Raw genomic sequence first — 21,498 nt, forward strand, 5'->3', positions numbered from 1 at the left:
AGGCAATACTGATACAAAACTGATCACCATGGTGCAAACTAGCATCTTATAATACAGAAGGTTGCCTTTGTCTACATCAAAATGATACTGGGGTTCAAAGGGACAAGTTTTCTGTACTGTTACAAAAAATTGGTTTGCATTTCCTTGAATGCACAAGGTCGAGGGGTGATTCAATTGAGATGTTCCTAGTTCTTATATCCTTAAGTACACTATGAGTTCCTACTTTATGTAAAAACCTTTTATGTAGCACATTGTCAAATGCCTTCTGGAAATCCAAGTACATGACATCAACAGGCTCCCATTTATCCTTAGAACACGTTATTTATTCGGAGGATTCCAATAAATTAGTGGAGTGCTACTGCCCTTTCACAAAACCATGCTAAATCATCTTGATTACCTTGAGAATTTTTGATTCAATACCTTTTCCACAAATGGCATTAAGCTAACTAGCTTAAATAAAACCAAGAGCTGTGGATTCTGGAGATCTGAAACCAAAACAGAAATTGCTCGAGAAACTCATCAGGTCTGGCAGCATCTGGGGAAGAAAGCAGAGTTATCCTCATCAGATGCTTACAGTTTTCTGTTTATGTGTTCTTCCCTTCTTGAAGATGGGGGTTATATTTGCTACTTGGCTGTCTAATAGAATCTTTTCAGAATCTAATAAATATTGAAAATGAACATCACTATGTCTACTACCTAATTCGCCACCTCTTTAGAGATATCGGGATGAAATTTACCAGGAATGATTTACAGATGTTACTGGAATACTTCTCTATCCTGTATAAGGAGGTCAGAACTGAAACCTTTATGCATTATATCTGTCATTTCTTTACTATTTATTATTAATTCCCTCTTCTCATCCTACAGAGAACCAACCCACTTTTTTAATCTTTTCTTTTTAATGATCTATGGAAACTCTTGTTTTCACATTTCTCACTAGTTTCCTCTCATGCTCTGATTTATTTCAATCTTTCTCTTCCATTCTTTATATCCTGACAAGTAATCTGACCTGCCATTGAGCTTTGTGCAACTGTAGTTTTTTCCTTTTGTTTAACGGTAGGTCCTCCACTCAGAACTTTTCTTTATAGTAGAAGTGTACTTATTCTGAACATTTGAACTAACACCTTTGGTGCAAAGAGATCTGAGTGTCCTTGCACATGAATCACAGAAAACTAAAGTCATAGTGATATACAACACGGAAACAGACCCTTCCATCCAACTCATCCATGCTGACCAGATATCCCAACCTAATCTAGTCCCGATTGCCAGCACTCGGTCCATGTCCCTCTAAACCCTTCCTATTCAAATACCCATCCAGATGCCTTTTAAATGTTGCAATTGTACTAGCCTCCACAACTTCCTCTGTCAGCTCATTCCATACACGCACCACCCTCTGCATGAAAACGTTGCCCCTGAGGTCTCTTATATCTTTCCCCTCTCAACCTAAACCTATGTCCTCCAGTTCTGGACACCCCCACCCAGGGAAAAGATTTTCTTTATTTATCCTATCCATGCCCCTCATGATTTTATAAACCTCTATAAGGTCACCCCTCAACCTCCGATGCTCCAGGGAAAACAGCCCCAGCCTATTCAACCTCCACCCATAGCTCAAATCCTCCAGGCCTGGCAACACCCTTGTAAATCTTTTCTGAACCCTTTCAAGTTTCACAACATCCTTCTGATAGGAAGGATACCAGAAATGCACACAATATTCCAACAGTGGCCAAATCAATGTCCTGTACAGCCGCACATGACCTCCCAACTCCTGTACTCAATACTCTGACCAATAAAGGAAAGCATACCAAATGCCTTCTTCACTACCCTATCTACCTGCATCTCTACTTCAAGGAGCTATGAAGCAGAATAAGGAAGGCAAATGGAAATTTGACATTAATGCTAAATAAATAGAGTACAGAACTGTTGTTGCAACTGTACAAGGCATTAGTGAGTCTGCATCTGGAGTACTGCACATAATTTTGGTCCCCTTACTTGAAGTAGTTGCATTGGAGGCAGTTCAGAGGAAATTCATTACCTTGATTTCAGAGATGAGGTAATTGTTTCATGAAGAGGGATTGTGCATTTCAGGCCTATAGTCTCTGGAGTTTAGAAGAATGGGAGATCTAATTGAAAGATGCTAAAGAGAATTGACAAAGTAGCTGTAGAAAGGATATTTCCTCAGATGGGACAATCTAGAATGAGAGGTCACAGTTTTAGGATCAGGAGTAGTGGATTTAAAACAGAGATGAGGAGAAACTACTTCTCATAAAGAGTCATGAATCTGTGGAATTGCTACCACAGAGTGTGGTAAATGCTGGGACATTTGAATAAATTTAAGGTGAAGCTAGGCTGATTTTTAATTACTTGAAGGGTTATGGACAGCAGGTAGGAAAGTGGAGTTGAGGCAGAAATTAGATCAGCCATAATTGTATCAAATAGTGGAGCTAGTTTGAGGGGCTGAATTATGTCTTCCTGCTAAGACACTAGAAATGGGCAATAAATACTGACCCAATCAGTGACACCTATATCCCGTGAGTGAACAAAATAAGTGAAGACAAATTAAATAATCATTTTTAAAAGGGACTCGGCTAATGTGAGGTGTTATGAAGGAAATGCAGAGGACTGGCTAGCTCTTTCTGAGTAGGCACAGATTCACACAAAGGGTCGTACAAATCTGAAACTCTGTCCAAATAATCGTGGATGCTGGTTCAATCGAAACATATAACTGAATGGTGAAATAGGCTTGGACTCTGTGGCCTCTTCCAATGTTTACGTTTACTCTTCCCTGGCTTGTGATGCATAAGAAAAATGTGATCTACACTGGAGATAGAATTTTCAATTTTCCAATCAGGACAAATTACCAGAAAAGTGAAAAGGCAAAATTTCACTAAAGTTACATAGAACCTTGGCTCAACCTTCTCAGGGTGCAACATAATCTGGTCTCCATTTTATATAAAATATCAGAACTGAAGAAGATACAAAGAAGGGTTACAAGGATGATGCTACAACTGAAATAGTTTCTCTGTCAACAAGGATTGACAATGTAAAGTTTATTTTCTCTAGAAAAGAGAAGGCTTCTCTTGAAAGAATTTGATCAGGTAGGAGTAAAAAAGATGTTTCCACTTTTATGGGAGACAGAAAATAGGGGGCATAAATATAAGTAAGTCGCTAATAAATGTAACAGATAATTAAGGAGAAATACAGAGTAAATAGAATATGGAACTTGCTTCAAGTTAAAGTAGCTGAGGTGACTTGTATTGAAGAAATTAGATTATACTGACAGCATTAAGCGTGCTTGGAGGAGGCTTGTGTGTGGACTTGTTGTGTTAAATGGCTGCTTTCTGAAATATACATTCTATATGCAAGGGAGACAATGGTGTAGTGATATTGTAATTGGACTAGTAGTCTGGAGACTAAGGCAATGCCCTGAGAACCTGGGATACAGAGTCCCAGATAATGTTCTGAAGACCTGATTTGAATCCTATGACAGGATGGTGGAATTTGAATTCAATAAAAATCTGGAAATAAGAGACTATGAAACCATTGCCAATAGTCAGAAAAACCCAGCTGGTTCACCAATGTCCTTTAGGAAAGGAAACTGCCATCTTTACCTGGTCTGGCCTACACGTGACTCCAGGCCCACAACAATGTGGTTGACTCCTAACTGCCCTCTGGGCAATTAAGGATTGGCAATAAATGCTGGCCTAGGCAGCCATGCCCTTGTTCTGAGAATGTATAAAAAATACAATTTCACCACTGCAGACGGTAGAATGTGAATCGAAAAAATCTGGAATTAAAAGTTTAATGATATCTGTAAAATTATTGTCGATTTTAAAAATTCACCTGTCTTACTAATGTCCTTTAGGGAAGGGAATTTGTCATCCTAACCTGTGCTGGATTACATGCGACAGCAGACCCACAGCAATGTGATTGAATCTTAATTGCTCTCTGAAATGGCCCAGCAAACTATTTAGTTCAATGGTAATTAGGGATGGCCAATAAATGCCGGTCTTGCCAACGATGCCCAATCACATGAAGGAATAAGGAAAAATGTAATTATACACTGACATTATTATCAAAATGTTCCCAGGTAAGTGGATACTTTATTTTCTTCATTGAACAGTTTGTTACTCTTCTACCTCTGCCCTCTTATAGTTCAGCAATGGAATGAGATCTGCTTAAAGCTGTGAACTGCTCTACATAGAGCAATACCCCTTGAGATTAATTATATGTTAGATAGAAATGGGTCACATCTACCCTTTCTTGAAAACTCAAATGGTGCCCAGGGAGATATTATGAGTGAAGCACATTTGATATCTGCTCTCCCTCACTAAAACTGTTTTTAAAGCATTAGTAATGAGCAAACCAACTATCCCCTACTCAGTCAACAACAAGAGTTTTTGTACCTGGTATATTGTCAGATAATTGTTGAAGGATATTTCTTTCAGCACATAATTGTTGAACCCACAATATCAGATCTATTAAGAGAGGTGATACAGGCCAGGCATGATGCAAACAGATTCTATAACATCTGTTATTATTACAGGTATGGCATTTCAGCCTTACCAGAAATGAGAGTTATATCATGAAATCAAACTATATTAGACATGACATTTAGTTTTTGTACATCCATTATTAAATGGAGAGTGTCAAAAGCATATTTGAGGTGAGGCATTCTCAGTCTTTTATTTCTGAGCACCTCAGTTCCCCCTACCCACAAGCACTACCTGGTTACAAAAGCTCCATGGACTTTGATCTTGCAAGTATCTTAATTGTATGAAACTAGTTACTCAATGAAATGGATAGATTGATTATTCTGGTTTACTTAAATGGGCCCTTACAGCTAATTCTGGGTACCAGATCGAAGACTGGCAGAGAGAATTAATATCAGGTTAAAGCTGTGAGCCTTTTTCCTTGATTAGTGGAGTGCAGTTACTTTCTGAGTCTAATAATCATGCTGCCCAAGCTGAAGGTTTAAAAAAATTCATTCAAAAGAGAGCTGTGGTTGGATTTCACAATGTCTGGTTTCTATACTTTCTCTTGAGACAGTTGGCAGATCCCTTCAAGCTTTCTTATGGAAAAGGATTTGTTGACCCTTGGTCAAGAAATCCTGTCCTGATTAAAGCACGGGTCAAGTCATGTTTTTAAAATAATGTCAAGGTAAAGTTATGATAAAATACTTGTGGTAAGCTATAGTGATTCTTACAATTAGTAAAGAACAAAAAACTACCATTCATATGGTGACAGAAATAGCATTGGTAACAGCAGAGATCAAGTGAAAAAGTAACAAAAATATGAAATAATGATAGAAAATACTAGAAACAGGGTAGAATTTTAACTTCTTGACCCACTGGTTGCAACGGATTTAGCAACACCATGAAGATTTAACTGCATACATTGTCCGCATCACTCTATTGGCAAGGGTTGATGTGCGGGGTTATTGCAGAAGGGGCCACAGGACCAGGTATGTTTGAATCCAGACCTAGAGGCTTGGGGTTTTGAGTATGGAGAGTCAATCTGAGAGATGGTCTAACTCCTGGCACCAGGGCGAGACCAATTCTGGCAGAGGAGGTCTGATCCCAGATGGATGGAGGCAGCTGTTGATCAGATGATGTGGTGACATGGGTTAATGGGAATTTCAGATGCCTTGTGAGGGAGCAGTGAATGCAGACTACCAGTGGTTTGAATAAGGAGGAGACTGTGAGGTTTGAAAGGTCAGGGGCTAGTATGATTGTAGGGTGCCAGCAAAACTGGTATCCCTGGACCCAGTAGGTAGGCCAACCTCCTCGGTCCAACAGTATTCCCCTTCTTTTTGTTGCTGCATTTCCTGACTGGAAATGCAGCAGCAACTTCAATTTACCATTTAAATTATCAACTCACTTCCTGGAGGAGATTAGTCTTTTAGTACAAGTCCAGCCTCTGTTTAAAGCTGCAGATTGGGGGTATTGAGAACTCTTTAACCTCACATCTGAACCAAAACTATCAGTTTTTTTAAAGGTTAAAATCCCCTACCTTATCTAATCTTTATGTTTTAATTCTAAATTTTGATTCTAAAATTCTAATAAGACTGGACAGAATAAACACAGGGAAGATGTTCCCAATGACTGGGAAGTCCAGAACCGGGGTCACAGCCTCAGGATACAAAGTAGTAGAGTTTGGACTAAGGCAAGGAAAGATGTATTCACTCAGAGAGTAGTGAACCTGTAGAATTCTTGGTTACAGAAAGTCGGTGAAGCTAAAACTTTGAATGCTTTCACGAAAGAGTTGGTTATAATTCTGAGGGCTCAAAAGATACAGAGTGAAAGCATATTAAATGACAGAGCAGGATTGAAGGGCTGAATGGCCTACTCCTCTTCCTATTTTCTACCATCCTCTGCTTCTGTGTTAAGATTAATGTTTTCTTCAGGTATCTTTGTTAGGAAGATCTTCACCTGAAACTTTAACACAACATTTTTTCAGCTAATTGCTGCTTCAGTTGATGTGTGTAACACTTGCCACAGACTACACAAAATGGAACTTCCCATGGAGGCATAGATTATATGACTACTGAAAACCAACCAGTACACTAAATACAACTGCATTTCAGCCAAAATCTGATTTCATGACAAAACAAAAAAACTTGCATGCACTATCATTTATGGTTACAAATTACCCTTGTGACCTAATGTACATGAGACAACAATGAAAATTATCATTCAATAACAGAACTGTGTTACGTCTAGTCAGTTCTATTTCCATCAGTCTCTGTACCTGTATTACTGTATTACATACCTGATTGTACTCTTTGCTACCTTCTCCCCACCCCTACCCCCCTCCCATTTATCTCTCCACCCTGTCTTCAGTCCTGATGAAGGGCTTTTGCCTGAAACGTCAATTTTCCTGCTCCTCGGATGTTGCCCGACCGGCTATGCTTTTTTAGCACTACTCTAATCTGGACTCTGATTTCCAGTATCTGCAGTCCTCACGTTTGCCTACCTGTATTACGTAGTCATTAAATTGTGCAAGTCTCCTAATATTATCTGCTTATTGCTAGAGTGATGCTCCTTCTCTGTGAAGTGTCATTTCCATGGTGACTGCATTTACCATGGTAACTGTTGTATTGTTGGAGAATACTATACAGATGGTGAAATCACATCTTCCCGATCGGTTTCTTGCAGCAAGAACGTAGCTTATTTTTCCCTAGTTGAAACACAGAGTTTGCAGTCATAATGATACATCTAACCAAGGTGACAACAGCTCAACACAAGTCCCAGGTTCCCAGATGAGCTGATCTTTGTTGGGAGTGTTGAAAATTTGTACTCTGACAAACTCTCTCTCCAATACTTAGTTCAAGCAGTACTTGTTAGCTTTATCAAAGTGATACTTGGTTTTCTGTCCTTTTCACCTTGACTTTGAAACTCATGCCTGTTACTGTTTCTGGTTTCAGTAGAAGGAAGAGTAGCTTGGATGCAAATGAAAGCAAAATGCTGCAGATGTTGGAAATCTGAAATAAAAACAACAGGAAGTGCTGGAGAAACTCAGCAGGTCTGGCAGCATCTGTGGAGAGAGAAACAGAGTTAATGTCTTAAGTCAGATATGACTCTTCTTCAGAACTGAAAGAGTTGAAAAATAACATTTTTATGCTGTCGAAAGAGGGGAGGATGAGTGAGTGGGGCTGATGGTGAAGGCGCTCACAGCAAAAGACAAAGGGGTTACTAATGGTGGTGAAGGAATAGATGGAGATGTAAATGGCTGCAAATGAAGATGTGAAAAGGAGAAAGTAGGTCTGCTCTGGTGAGAGTGACATCAACAAGACATGACCGGGGGAGTGTGGGGGTGGGGGGTGGGGAGTGGTGGTTGGAGGGGTGATAATGAAAGAAAAATGGAGAACAGAGGTCATACCCTGAAGTTGTGGAGTTCACATTAAAAATCACACAACACCAGGTTATAGTCCAACAGGTTTAATTGGAAGCACACTATTGAGTCCTAGAAACTGCAATGTCTCTAAGCAGAAAATGATTGTTTGCTCATCTTCCTTCTAATGTGCTTCTTTGGAGAACTGTTTCTGATTCTGGGTGGAAACATTAGCATGGGAGCAAGGGGGTTTATTGAACTGGCAGGCAACAGGAAAGTCAAGGTCATTCCTACCAACAGAGTGGAGGTGTTTCACAAAAAGGTCACCTAGCGTGTGCTTGGTCTCACCAATTTAATTTTGCGAATAGCAAACACAGTCAACTACATTTAAAGAAGTATGAGTGAAATGCTGCTTCACTTGAAAGGTGTGTCTGGAGCCTTGGACCATGATGAGGGAGGAGATGAAAGGACATGTGCTGCTGCTTCTGTAATTACATGGAAAGGTGCTATGAGGGAGTGAGGAAATGTTAGGAATGACAGAGGAATTCACCAGGCTGTCACAGAGGGAATGGTCCTTGCAGAATGGACTGTAAGGTTTGTTTAGTGGTGACATCCTGTTGTAGGTGATGGAAATGGCTGCGTATAATCTCTTGAGTACAGTGACTGTGGGTGGGAAGTGTGAACCATGGGACAATGATAAACGTAAATGGGAACTGAAGAAGACTTGCCTGATTCATCTCCTCTAATTCTGCCTCCTCTGCTTCCCCTCCTTCTCGAACAACAATATGGTTCCCAGGTTCCCACTTTCCATTCCATGCATTCAAAGGATCATCCTCTGCTATTTCTGCCACCTCCAGCACGATAACACCACCAAACACATCTTTCATCTTTATCTTCAGTGCCAGGGACCATTCCCTCTTCTGGACCTCCAGAATTTCTCCAGCATTTTCTGTTTTAAGTTTGGCAATAGTCTGACATCAGTATTTGGGCTGGATTACTTTCTACGACCTCAGTAGACATATTTCTCCACTTGAGGATTTCCTTGTATGAGTCTGTGTTGCATTTGTTCAATTTCGTTATGATCTCTTGGGCGATTTTCATTTCAGCCTCAGTCTTCCTAGTTGACTGGGGATAGTGTAGTGATGGTGTATGTTCTTGAATTTTCTAATCCTTCACGAAACACTTGAATTTTCACTCTTGAAATGAGGGATGTTGTCACTCATCATAACGTCCAGAATGCTGTAAAAACTGAAATGTGCTTTTAGGTATCCCACAATAGATTTTCTAATCAACCTGTTCAGAGTTGTTGTTGCACATCTCTGGACCAATTGGGACTTGAACCACCTAGCCCATAGATAGGGACACTATCACTGCCTTGTGGAAGCACCTCAGGTATTCTACAATCTCAATTGTAGTCATTGACATCAGCTCGTCAATTCTGATTAGTGAGAGCAGTAGTTAATGGTGGTAAGATAATCAGTTCCTGTGAGAGTTTATGCCAAACCTTATCCATGCTCTGTTTGGGATGTTGTACATCATCAATGGCTCTGTAGCACACTTAGCTGAGTATTCATTGCATACATTGCACTGGCTGATGTGGTTCTTAATCTCACTGCTGATGTTTGGCCTTCCTCAGGCAATTCCTTGTCTTGCATGGGTACACTTCAGCATCTGTTTTCTCATCTTCTCAGGGATAAAGAATCTATTTCCTTTACAAGATGCAGACTTCAAAAGAATCTATTTCCTTTACAAGATGCAGACTTCAACTATCCCTTTATTTCTGCATATCCACAATCTAATATAGCAACAGGTATGACCTTGATGCTTTCACGCTGTCCCTTTCACCTCAAAATCCATACATTTTCGACTACATTATGCCTGACATCAGATATTTCAAGTGATGTATGCAATGGCTCTCACACACTGCACACAAAGGCACTTGCAGAGAAGGTTGAGGTGGCATAGCTGTAGCAAGTCAGCCTGTACACGAAGTGCAACTACATTTCTCTAACCAGTGGATAGGTTTGCGGCTCACATGTGTATTTTCTTGGTGCTCATAGCGGCAGCAGAATATCAAAGCTGCACCTTGCCAAAATTTATGTCATTTACAAGGTACCATGAAAGAACTGTAAAAGACACTACATCAGACAAACTAGCAGGAAACTTGCCACCAGGATATAGGTACTGGCCACCAAAAGCCATGACGTACTATCACTAGTTTCTATACATATAAAGAAGGACACCACTTTGACTGGGATAACATACACATCCAAGGACAGGTAAAACAAAGACACACAAGAATTCTTAGAGGCGTGGCACTCTAACCAGAACTACATCAATAAACAAATTAATTTAGATCCTATCTACCTCCCCTTGAAAAAAAGAACCGAAATGTCATCACCCACCTTAAGAAACCATTACCTATAAATAAAGAGGTAGGACATACCACCAGCGCTTCACCAGAGACTCTCACTGATGAGGTTACCTAGCATGGTGACAAAATGTCTGAAAACAAATCTTTAAGTTCAGCTAGCTAACTTACAGACTTATCATCAACCTGCACTACAGATCCTCTCAAAAATTGCTAGTATGACCTTCATTTTCAGGTTCTTCATATTTGGAAATGCAATTAATGCTTCTTGCTTGTGAATAGCTTGCTCCTCTTGAGTTTGCATCCCTGCACACTAAGCCTTTAGTCCCCAGTGATAGTGAGGATAGTAAAAGTGCCTGGAAATTAATCTGTTAGAATATTTTTGAAAGTCAACAAGTTGAGAATTGAATAAATTTAACTTTTCCGCCATAAATTAGGTCAAGTTAAATTCTGACAGGATAGTATTTTGTCTTGTGCAACTGGACTGACACACAGCAGAAACATTCACTTTTCTATCAGCCTTTAAATGCCGACAAACCTGTAATTTCTCTCCCATTTCAGGCTTTGGCTTTAGTTTCCTTGAGAAGAAGGGCAAAGTTTAAGGCAACTTTTCCATGGACCAATCCATTCTGAAGATAATGTCATTTAAATATATATAAAATTGAATGATCATTTAAATAGAATATTTCATTACGTACATAATATCATCACAGATGTGTTTTCCCTGAACTTTCCAAGCACTGCAACACTTATTTCAGCTGTCAATCTGGTAAGGATCCCTGTTGCACCAACATCACAACTTAAAGATAATATTGCATACAAATGAATGAGTTCATTTCCTTTCACAAGTATAATAACAGCCTTGCCGATTACTCTGTACTAAGATACCCGCTTGTGGTGACATTGAGGCTGACCTTGGAGTCACCTCCCCCGCTGCCGCACTCTCCTTTGTCGTACCACCATTTGTTTTTCAATTTGTCCAAGAGGCCTTGTTCATTCAGTTTTAATACTGCGAGGTTAACAGCATTTCTTGAAACAATAAAACATATTTGTAAGAAAATGAACAATTGTAGTAAGTGTACGTGAAAGGAGCACAATAGGACAAATTGGCTATTTTCACGGAATGGAGAAACGCTTGCACGGCAAATAAAGTGTTAATATTGGAAGGTGGCATGAGGATCACATTGTTCAAAACTGAAGTGTGCGGGATGGGGATTTGCCTTTAAGAAAAATAAATTAACATATCATGCAATCACACACTCTTCACACGTGACAGCATTAATTTTTACCAGATTAATTGAAAAGTTAAAGAATTATAAACCTAAGACAGCAAGAAACAATTAAAAAGTTAGACAACACATTAACAAAATAGTAAAATGGATGCATTAAATAATTTATCTCTGTATTACCAACCTTACTTAACCCAGGCTTTTAAACAAAGTAAAATTTAAGATACCTTACATTCTTGACAATTAAAAGAGAAAAAAGACTGGAAACATCAGGGTGGGTGGAATACTATAACAACATATAGAATATTGTTACACTATTCCACCCACCTTAATGATGCTCCTTTTGGCGTTGCCACTCCATAGCCTTTCGAATCCAGGTTCCCTCCTACTTTCATGGTGTCACATGGCTTCCTCTGCTCAATGTATTCATTCATTGTTGATTCTAGCAAGAAGGCAAACTTTCCTTTAGATTTTCGAACTTTGGCAACTCCATCAGCTGTTGTTTTGGTAAACACAGATGGTTCAGCAGATTTCATGTAGGACCACATTTTTTCATATACTGCTATTTTTGAGCGCTGGGTGAGAGAGAAAGACATAGAGAGAGAGAGACAAAAATAGTATGATATAATTTGTACCAAATTTCAGTTAAATATTTTCCCCTAAAATAGTAAATTTAGAGGCAGAGATTGATCTATAGTGGTTCCATTAAATGAGTCTTGCATTGCAGTTTTTCAGGATTTCAAATATCTGAAAGAATACAAGATAGCAAATAGTGCAGAAGTGGAGGAAATGTGCATCTTGTATTTGTATAGATTCTGTACTATGACTTTTCAAAGTGCATTTTATATGAGCTTTAAGGTGGTTGGAGGCCTAATTTTCGATGTGAAGATCAGGGAAACATAAATGTCCAAACAGCATTACTAGCTGTGGTCAAAGGATATGCTTTGAAATATACTGATAAATGGATTTTGGAGTTGCAATTCAATGAACATATTGCTTATTAAATTTGGCAAGTAGTTACACAAGAAAACATTCGTAAAGACAGCTTAGGTTTTGAGGATATCCTGTTTATGTTATGACTAAAGCGACCCATGTTGACTGAGAAATAAAATAAGAAGGCCAAAGTACATTGTAAAAGCTCTGGACACAAATGATAAAAATTAATAATCAATATATATTGGGTGCGTAGATCTCAAAGAGCCACAGGGAGAGAGGAGAGAAAAGACATCATGAGCTGACCATGCACTTAGTGTTCTGGGAAGCAATAACTATTCAGTTAGGATAATGAGCATCATCAAGTATAATTTTGTTGCTTAATAAATTGTGCTGGTACCACTGCATTAAGCATCTCCCTCTCCAAAATTAACTGTTCCATCTTGAAACCAGTTACAAAGGATAACAAAGTAGACTCATACAATACTATGCAGTGAAAACCTTAATGAACTACATGGTATTGAATGTAAAGATAAGGAGAAGGATGTTTTAAATGGCAGACCTTTGGATGTCCTCATTAGTGAGAATGGCAATGAAAAGCAATCTCACATTGAACACATTGAGTTGAGTTGCTGCTTTGTGATTGTCAATCTAGGTACTAAACTGCCTAAAAATAAAATTGGTTTTCCAAAACGAAGTCAAAGTTCAAGGTTCTGTGGAAACTTATTTTCATCATCATAAATATACAACCTTCCAATAACTAGTCTAGTCAAATAGGATTTTAGAATTTTCCATCCTCGCATTAAGAAATATTCTTTGATATATTTAAGATTAGTAATCTGGTGTCATTTTATTAATATAGCTGAAAGTGAGTTTAACACAAAAGCCTGAACTTCTGAAATGATGCAGAGGGTTTCCAGATTAGCTAAAGTGACACCAGTGTTTCCATTCCTTCTTTTTTTTTTGCCATTGGGATGGTGATAGTGGTGGGTTAGAGGGTGGTGTATACTTGGTAATCAGGGAGCGGGAAATCGAGGCGGATTGTTCTCCGTACATCCATGGTTTACAGAGGTTACATGTTCAAACAGATTCAATTTTTGTTACTGAGTGTCTAAGAGATGACTTGTGCGCTTTAGCCTTCTCAGGAGAAGTTTTAAAAGGAATTCTTTGAAAAGGTGGAGTACGATACTTTTGTGGAGCCTTTGGGGATGCTTTTGGATAGATCCAGGAACACCTTTGGGAGAAAGGCGAGGTGCTCTTTGGAAGAGTTTAAGTGGGAAAAGTAGACATGATTGTACATAAGAAGTGGATAAATCATTTAGATCTCTCAAACGTTTGGGGTTGTCAAAAGACCTGTAAGGAACGTGTCAAGTTCAATGGAGCTGTCACAATTTAATCTCTTTGCTGTTTTTTTCACATCTATTGAAGAAAACCTGAGAGTTAGCATTATAGAATGTGTATTGCATGACTGATTTCACAATTTATCATTATCACAGAAAAGTACCTGTTAGTTCACAATTTGATTGTTAGCTCTAAGTACTAATAACGTCTTTGAAATGTGGCATTGAATACAGATGTGTATTTCTATAAGATATTAAGGAGTTGAAGGAAGTTAAAAATAATGAATGGAGACTGAACAATGAGTGACATTGGGTGACTTGGATGGAACATGGTGAGTTTGAAGGAATGTTTTGATCTTAAAATAAAGCAGCTGTAATGAAGTTCCAGATTACCAAGGTGGGTTCTTTTTCACATGTCTGCTTCTGCACGCAGCAGCCACGGGATGGGGCACTTTCTCCCAAGTTGATTTTGTATACCTGGGAATTTTCCTGGTACTGTTCCCAACTTGGGAATAAAAGTTCAGGCCACCTTTATAATAATAGCATCTAACCCATCACTTGTGAGATATCCAATTTAAAAGAGTTAGGAATAACATTAAATAAAGTGATACTGAAAATTTTACCAGTTTCATTAGAGTATAGAGTCAGTTTCTTCATAATTACTTAAGGGTTGAAAACTTTAAAGACATTGGTGCCCTTGCACATTTAAAAAATAAATTTAACTTTAACAGTCTCTTCAAAGGTCTCAGTGGGTACAATTAGTGGAAGTTCATCATTGGGATAGATTTGTTTTGGTGGGTGATCAGTTCTGTGGGTAAGGCCAATTTTTGTCAAAGTTGTTAAAATTTACACAAGAGATTATAGTAGATAAATTTACTCTGATCATAATTACTGCTTGAATTTCGATAATTTTTGTGTAAGGTGTTCTGATTTGGGCAACGTATTCTAACAAAAACACACATGTACACAAAAACACACATGGATTCTGTACTCAATAATCTATACAAGACAATAAGATACAGGAGTAGAATTAAACCATTTCACCCATTGGGTCTGCTCCACCATCCGATCATGTCTGATGTGGTGTCTCAACTCCATTTTTCTGCCTTCTTCTCGTTATCTTTGATCCCCTTACTAATCAGGAACCTATCTACCTTAAATATGTTGAATGAGTTGCCCTCCACAGCCTTCTGCAGCAATGAGTTTAACAGATTCATGACCCTCTGGCTGACGAAGGTCCTACTCATCTCAAGTCTTCACTCCATCCAACCCTCTCAGTATTCTGTAAGTTTCAATCAGAGGACACCCCCCCCCCTTCCTTTCAAATTCCACTGCATACAGACCCAGAGTCCTCAACACTTCCTCATATGATAAAGCCTTCCTCTCTGAGATCATTCTAAATAAACCTCCTCTGCACCCCCTCCAAGGCCAGCACATTCTTCCTTAGATATGGGGCCCAAAACTGCTCAAAATATTCCAAATGTAGTCTGACCAGAGAATTATACAGCCTCAGCAGTACATCTTGCTCCTGTACTCTAGTCCTCTCAAAATGAACACTAACATTGCATGTGCCTTCCTAACTGCCAACTGAACCTGCATGTGTTAACCATGAATACTGAAACTAGGACTCAAATTCCTTTGTGGTTATGATTTTGAAGCCTTTCCCCATTTAGAAAAAACTATCTTTATCTCTATTCTTCCTACCAAAGTGCATTAACCTCACACTTACCACATTGTATTCTATGTGCCACTTCTTTGCTCACTCTCCTAGCCCAATCAAGTCCGAGTGCAGCCTCCCACTTTCTCAACAGTATCTACCACATCACCTATCATTGTATCATGGGTCAGGACCTTTGACATTCATAAGTTCTAGATGAGGTGAAGGCAGCCGAACCCCAGTGAATCCTGTAGGACAGATGAACCATTCTCCAAATGTCAGCTTATCACTTTTTGAATTAATTCAAGTAGTCATTTTTTTCATCTAACCAAATTTCATGATATAACTCAGAACTTTTTCTGCCTTTTCTTGTGTCACCTTCCAAGTAAAACTGCACTTCATCAGTATAAAGCTGACAAATGATAGGTCAGCATAAGCTTGTTACAACTATGCTAATCTGTGCGACAATTGTGTTAGTCAGAGACTCCAGAATAGCTATTCAATAATGACATGAAGATTAAAAAATATGCATCAGTCATGATACCTGTTATGAATGTAGCTTGGTAGATACATCATCCACAACATCGGGGAAGCTAAAAAGAAAGCTTTGATAATTGCCTTATCTATGGGCACTACCAGAAGAAGACACCACTGTATAAATTAGACATAAATTCCATTTTAGCACCAGACTGAGGGAATGCTGCATTTTCAGAGTGCTGATTTAGGCATAATGTCAATCCCATATCTGCTTTCTATGTTGTTTTAAATGGAGGTCAGAGAATCCATGACATCACTTGGAAGAACAAACAGCTGAAACATTCAAGCAGCAGCAAGAATGAAAACATTATGCTAACCTTGAAGTCAATCCTGAAGTAGCACTGCCCTGCTTGTGTAGGCGGACAGTGGGTTTGGGCTAGTTGGGTCAAGTTTTGAGGAGTAGGGGAGTCAGGTAGAGCCAGGATAGTCAAGGGTTTGGCAAGGGTCCACTTAGTAAGGCTTGTCAGATGCAAAAGCAGAAGTTGCTGGAAAAGCTCAACAGGTGGGGTAGTATCTGTGAAGAGAAATCAGAGTTAATTTTTTGGGTCAAGTGACCCACTTATTCCGAGGAAGGGTCACCAGAACCAAAATGTTAACTCTGATTTCTGCTTGCAGATGCTACCATACCTTCAGTCTTTTCCAGCAACTTCTACTTTGCTTCTGCTTTACAGCATCCACAGTTCTTTTGGTTTTATTTAGACTTGTCAGGTGGTTGAGCGATTGTGGTTGTTGGATTGGATTAAAGGGAGGGCTGATTGAGGCGGGTTGAATAAATTCGGGTTATAGTAGTAGTCCAATTGGGTCAGCGGGATAGAGGGTTAGATTGGGGACATAGTTAGGATTAGTCAGGGAAGGTAATCAGTTCAGGTTGGGTCTGTGATATGGTTGGGATGGGTGGTAAATCAAGTGATCAGTGATGGGTCAACTGCTGGGGGGTGGGGGGCACTGATAAGACATGGCTGGTCATGTAGTCAGGTTGGGTGGTAATTGGGATTAGGATTTCATTGAGGCATTACCAGGTGTGATTGAGGGGTCAACGGTGTAATTACTTAGATATTAGACATGGATTTAATTTGTCTAAAGTTTCCTGGAGAACTATTTAGAAAATGCTGCAGAACTTTCCAATGTCTCAGATCCAAGCTTTGGTGAGCTGAAGAATTGCCTCTCGGAAGTTTAAACTTTCTGGGCAATCCCATGTAGCTCCATGCACCAGGATATCTACAAGGTCCCAAATATGCATCTTCAGTCATACGCTTGGTCTTTGATGATCCCAAAACAGGAAGACTTCAGCCAAAGATTTTTCCTGTCCAACATTCCTCCTCAATTAATTTTACCAAAAACAAATTATCCATTGATTGGTGTGGCATCATATAATGAATAAATGGTTGTTTTTTTGTTTCATTACAAGTTCATGACAAAACAATTATGTTAATTCAGCGTGCTTTGAAACACTTCTGGTACTCCATACAACTGTAAGTTTTTCTTCTTTCCTATCTCTCCTTTTCCTCTGGTTGCTACACCATGCCATAGTCAACTAACTCATATGAAGTAACCCCCTTAAGCAAACCTGCAGGATTCCTCAAGGCTTTCCTGAAATTTTGATGTATTTATGCGGAGTCACAATAATGTGCTGTCATATATTGGCTCTCAAGTCAAACAATATAACGATTTTAAAATTGCCATCCTTGCTTCAAATCACTCCATTGCTTTGCTCCTCCCTATTCTTGTAATCTCCTCTAGCCCCATGACCCTCTAAGATACCTGCACTGTTCTAATTCTGGTCTCACAAGCATCAATAATTGTAACCACTCCACCATAGGAGGCAGTGGCTTCAGTTGTCTGGGCCCTCAGTTATGAAATTCCTTTCCGACATATCTCTACCTTGCAATCCTTTTAACACACAGTGCCTCTGTGACCACATTTTTGGCGATGTACATAACCTGTTTTACAGCTTAGTGTCTAAAGCAGTAAAGTCTGATTGTGTTACAGACAGCAGGAAAAATAATTCCAATGTTTTCAAGCCCTTTTTGATATTTCTCAAGTGCAACTTTTTGATTTTCAGGGGCTACATTTTCATGAACTCCTTCATTCAGTGAGATTCAATCATGACGTAATATTTTTTCTGATTTTGTGTTCATGCTTGGACTCATGGAAGCAGAAGACTTTATCAATTGTACGAATCAATGTCCTTATTAATTGTGTACTGCCATTAAATGTAAAGACAAAATACAAAGGGTAAACTTATATTTATGAGTCACCAGATTTTAAATTGGTACCAGATGACAGCCGTAAGTTAGTAACAACATTTTTTACCAATTACTGACAATATATTCCATAAAAAGCACAGTTAATTTGGAAATAATTCATTAAATTACTTCAGATTTTCCTAGCTCAAAAAGTTTAAAGACTCCATTTGGTGGCCTCTTTCCCCCACTCACTTCTCCTTTCCCCCTTGGATACCACTGGCTACTTCTCATTATCCCCCCACCTTTTGCAACCACTCATTGCTCCCCTGCACTTGCATCTCAGAAAGCATCAAACAAAATTTGTTTGTAACTAACATTTGGTGTTTGATCCAACCCTAGGAGTTTAACAAAGAGTGCAACCAAATTGCTCATCTGGTCATGATGCTCATATTATCTGATGTTGTCTTCTATCTTTTATTAATTGTAAATTCTTGTTTGCCTACAAATTTACAGATTTAATTAAATCAATACGCAAAGGAATAGTCTTTGTCCCTATGATCTGATTCACTAATCACCAGGCTTTTTTTCTAATTTAAGCTTTCACTTTTTTCTCAGTCAGTTCTTCCTGTTTCTAATATTTCTCAATGGGGCTCCAAACTACTTTTCATGGAGATGAACTTGTTTAAAACTTTAACCTTAACAGCCAAGCAATTTATACTTGAAGCTGTACAAGCAATTTGTTGGTAATTAGTACATTATTTAATAAATATTATACAAAATGTATTTTGCAATTTATTACAAAACATTGAATATCTGCAAACAAGAAAACCTTTGCCAAATGAAGGTGGTGCTATACTAAAGCTTAATATAATATACATCATTCTCTATTTTCTATTATGGAAATCATGTTTCTTTGGCTGGCTGTGAAATTCGGAATTCTGGCTGTGAAGTGGGAAGCTGTCAAAAAAATTAAATCTGATCAAACGGCCACACTCGTATACAGGCGCATATATACTGCATTCAGATCAGTGATACACCGTAACCATTTCCCCTCTCTCAATCTACCATCTCCTTTGGGGAACACAGAAGTAACATGATCTAATAACATTATTAGAGAACACCGAACTCAACATTTTGTGAAGAGTGAACCTTAGATCTTCCTCATAGAATCCCTATGGTGTGGGTACAGGCCATTCAGCCCAACAGGCCCACACTGACCCTTTGAAGGGTATGTCACCCAAACCCATTCCTCTACATTCACCCCTGACTAATGCACCTAACCTACACATCCCTGAACACTATAGGCAATTTAGCATGGCCAATTCACCTAACATGCACATCTTTGGACTGTGGGAGGAAATTGGAGCACCCGGAGGAAACCCATGCAGACACTGGGAGAATGTGTAAACTTCACACAGACAGTAACACGGGGCTGGAATCGAACCCGGGTCCATAGCTCTGTGGGACAACAGTGCTAACCACTGAGCCACTGTGCCATCCCTATTCTGTATGCTTGACTAATAGCTTAATGAGAATTAATGAGTTGATTTATTTTGAAAATCTTCACTATTACACACATCATTCTCTACTTTCTATGGGGAATCATGTTACTTTGGCTGGCAACTCTTCGAAAGAGCTCGGGACAAGACATTCTGAATTCTGGCTGTAAAGTGGGAAGCCATCAAAAGAATTAAATCTGATCAAACATCCACATATGTATACTGCCGCATATATACTGCATTAGAATCAGTGATACACCATAACCATTTCCCCTCTCTCAATCTAGGAAACATATGGTCATTACAGCACTTGTACTTTCACTCTGCCCGACAACATTAAATTCAACACAAAGTGAAATCATGCGTGATTTTGTATCTCTAACTACTGACCACTTTGGGTGAGTTATTTTTAAACTCTTGTAACTAGTTTAGTATTGGATTGTGCATAAAGTTATAATAATAGAATACTGATCATATTTGTGGTGTTTTTATGAACTGACAGGTGTGGAAATATCCGGCTTAATTTTTAAATATAAATTTTGTAATCTGAATGAAGTCATAGAATGGATGAACTAGTTCTTTCAACTGACTTACTTTTGCCATTATTTCAAGAGGTATTGAAGAATGTTTTAATTGACACAGCTTTTCACTCTAATAATGAACATAATTCTTCCTCCTTTTTGAACACTGGATTAATGCTCTTCAATTAGCTGCTTCTTAATACAATTAATGCTTTTATTGGAAAGTGTTATTAAAAATCTCTCATACAGCAGCAATATTTGAAGTTTCTCTTACTATTGTGTTAAAATTAGAGAAGATAAAAAATTTACCTCATATTAACTGGCTTTCACTTCAACTACTATTGAGATTACATCAAAGGATAAGGTTTCTGAAGGCTGCTGCTAATTATATTCTGCAGTGTCTTTTATCGTCATATTATTTCACAGCTTTGTTGGTACATTCTACTGATACCTTCATTGCAATCTGGTCAAATGTTTAAGTTGACTCCCTGACATTGAAGCAATTTAGAAAAGCCCAGGCTAATGCTCTGGGGCAAACTCTCTGATGGATGTATGCAACTGTCATCCCTAGCACAATGTGAAGTTTGAAACAATACTTTTATATCTTAAAACTGTTTATAAGCAGTCTACTAAATAGGCCACTGTGAATCAAATGACCTTTAAGCTAACCTGTGTTTCAAGGAAATATCTAATTAAGAATAGGCATTTGAAACCATCCAAGCGGTTCACATATCCCTTTGATTGAGGTTGAATCAACAGAAAATGGTAATAGATTTCCAGCTGGTTTGAAGCTCTGTTTCACCCTAGTGAACATCAAAACTCAACATGTGTAAGATAGATGAGAATGGATCCTAGTAACCTTCAGTGCATTATGATATTTCCCCCCATCCAAATCAAACTGGATGAATCAACAAGAGGGTCTTTAGCCACAATAATTGGATTAAACAACAACACGGAATGCTGGAAATGGTTGTGTAAGAGAACATGGATCTTGGAGCAACCTTGGAGCTGCAATTTACTGGATAAAAATGCCAGAGAGTGGGTGGTGTTAGAACATTCTGGAAAAAGACTATAACACTGCAGTCTAGAAATAGACTCTCTAGAAGAAATACAGAGAGAGCTCAAGGACTCAAACACATGAAGAAGATAGCTTAGTTATTAACTAATGAAGCTATAAGTCAGAGCCTGGTACATCCATGATTACCACGTATCACAGTATTTAGTACACATATATAATAAATTGTGTTACTTTAACATCTAAGGCTGAAGACAGTTTTTGATTTTGCCTTCTCCTTGATCAGTCTGTACCCAATCTGATAATATTGCATCAAACTACACAATGAAAGAGAATTCAAGTACTAATTTTCCCATTGTTTGGAGAAAGTAATTTTGACT

General features: G+C 38.6%; 1 protein-coding gene across 6 annotated transcripts in view; it reads right to left on the reverse strand.

Moving 5' to 3' along the window:
* The window catches only part of gria3b (glutamate receptor, ionotropic, AMPA 3b), a 340,234-nt gene that overhangs the window by 14,117 nt on the left and 304,619 nt on the right, over nt 1-21,498 (reverse strand). For 4 of the 6 annotated variants that reach the window (XM_043704894.1, XM_043704898.1, XM_043704896.1 and 1 more), the window contains exons 13-14: nt 11,758-12,005; nt 11,116-11,230 (exon numbers count right to left, since the gene is read on the reverse strand). In XM_043704894.1, coding sequence (XP_043560829.1) covers nt 11,116-11,230; nt 11,758-12,005 — 363 coding nt within the window. The remainder of the gene's footprint in view (nt 1-11,115; nt 11,231-11,757; nt 12,006-21,498) is intronic. The other 2 variants (XM_043704895.1, XM_043704897.1) reach the window with 1 other exon arrangement.

This window comes from Chiloscyllium plagiosum, chromosome 15, assembly GCF_004010195.1.
Source record: "Chiloscyllium plagiosum isolate BGI_BamShark_2017 chromosome 15, ASM401019v2, whole genome shotgun sequence".
Lineage (NCBI taxonomy): Eukaryota > Metazoa > Chordata > Chondrichthyes > Orectolobiformes > Hemiscylliidae > Chiloscyllium > Chiloscyllium plagiosum.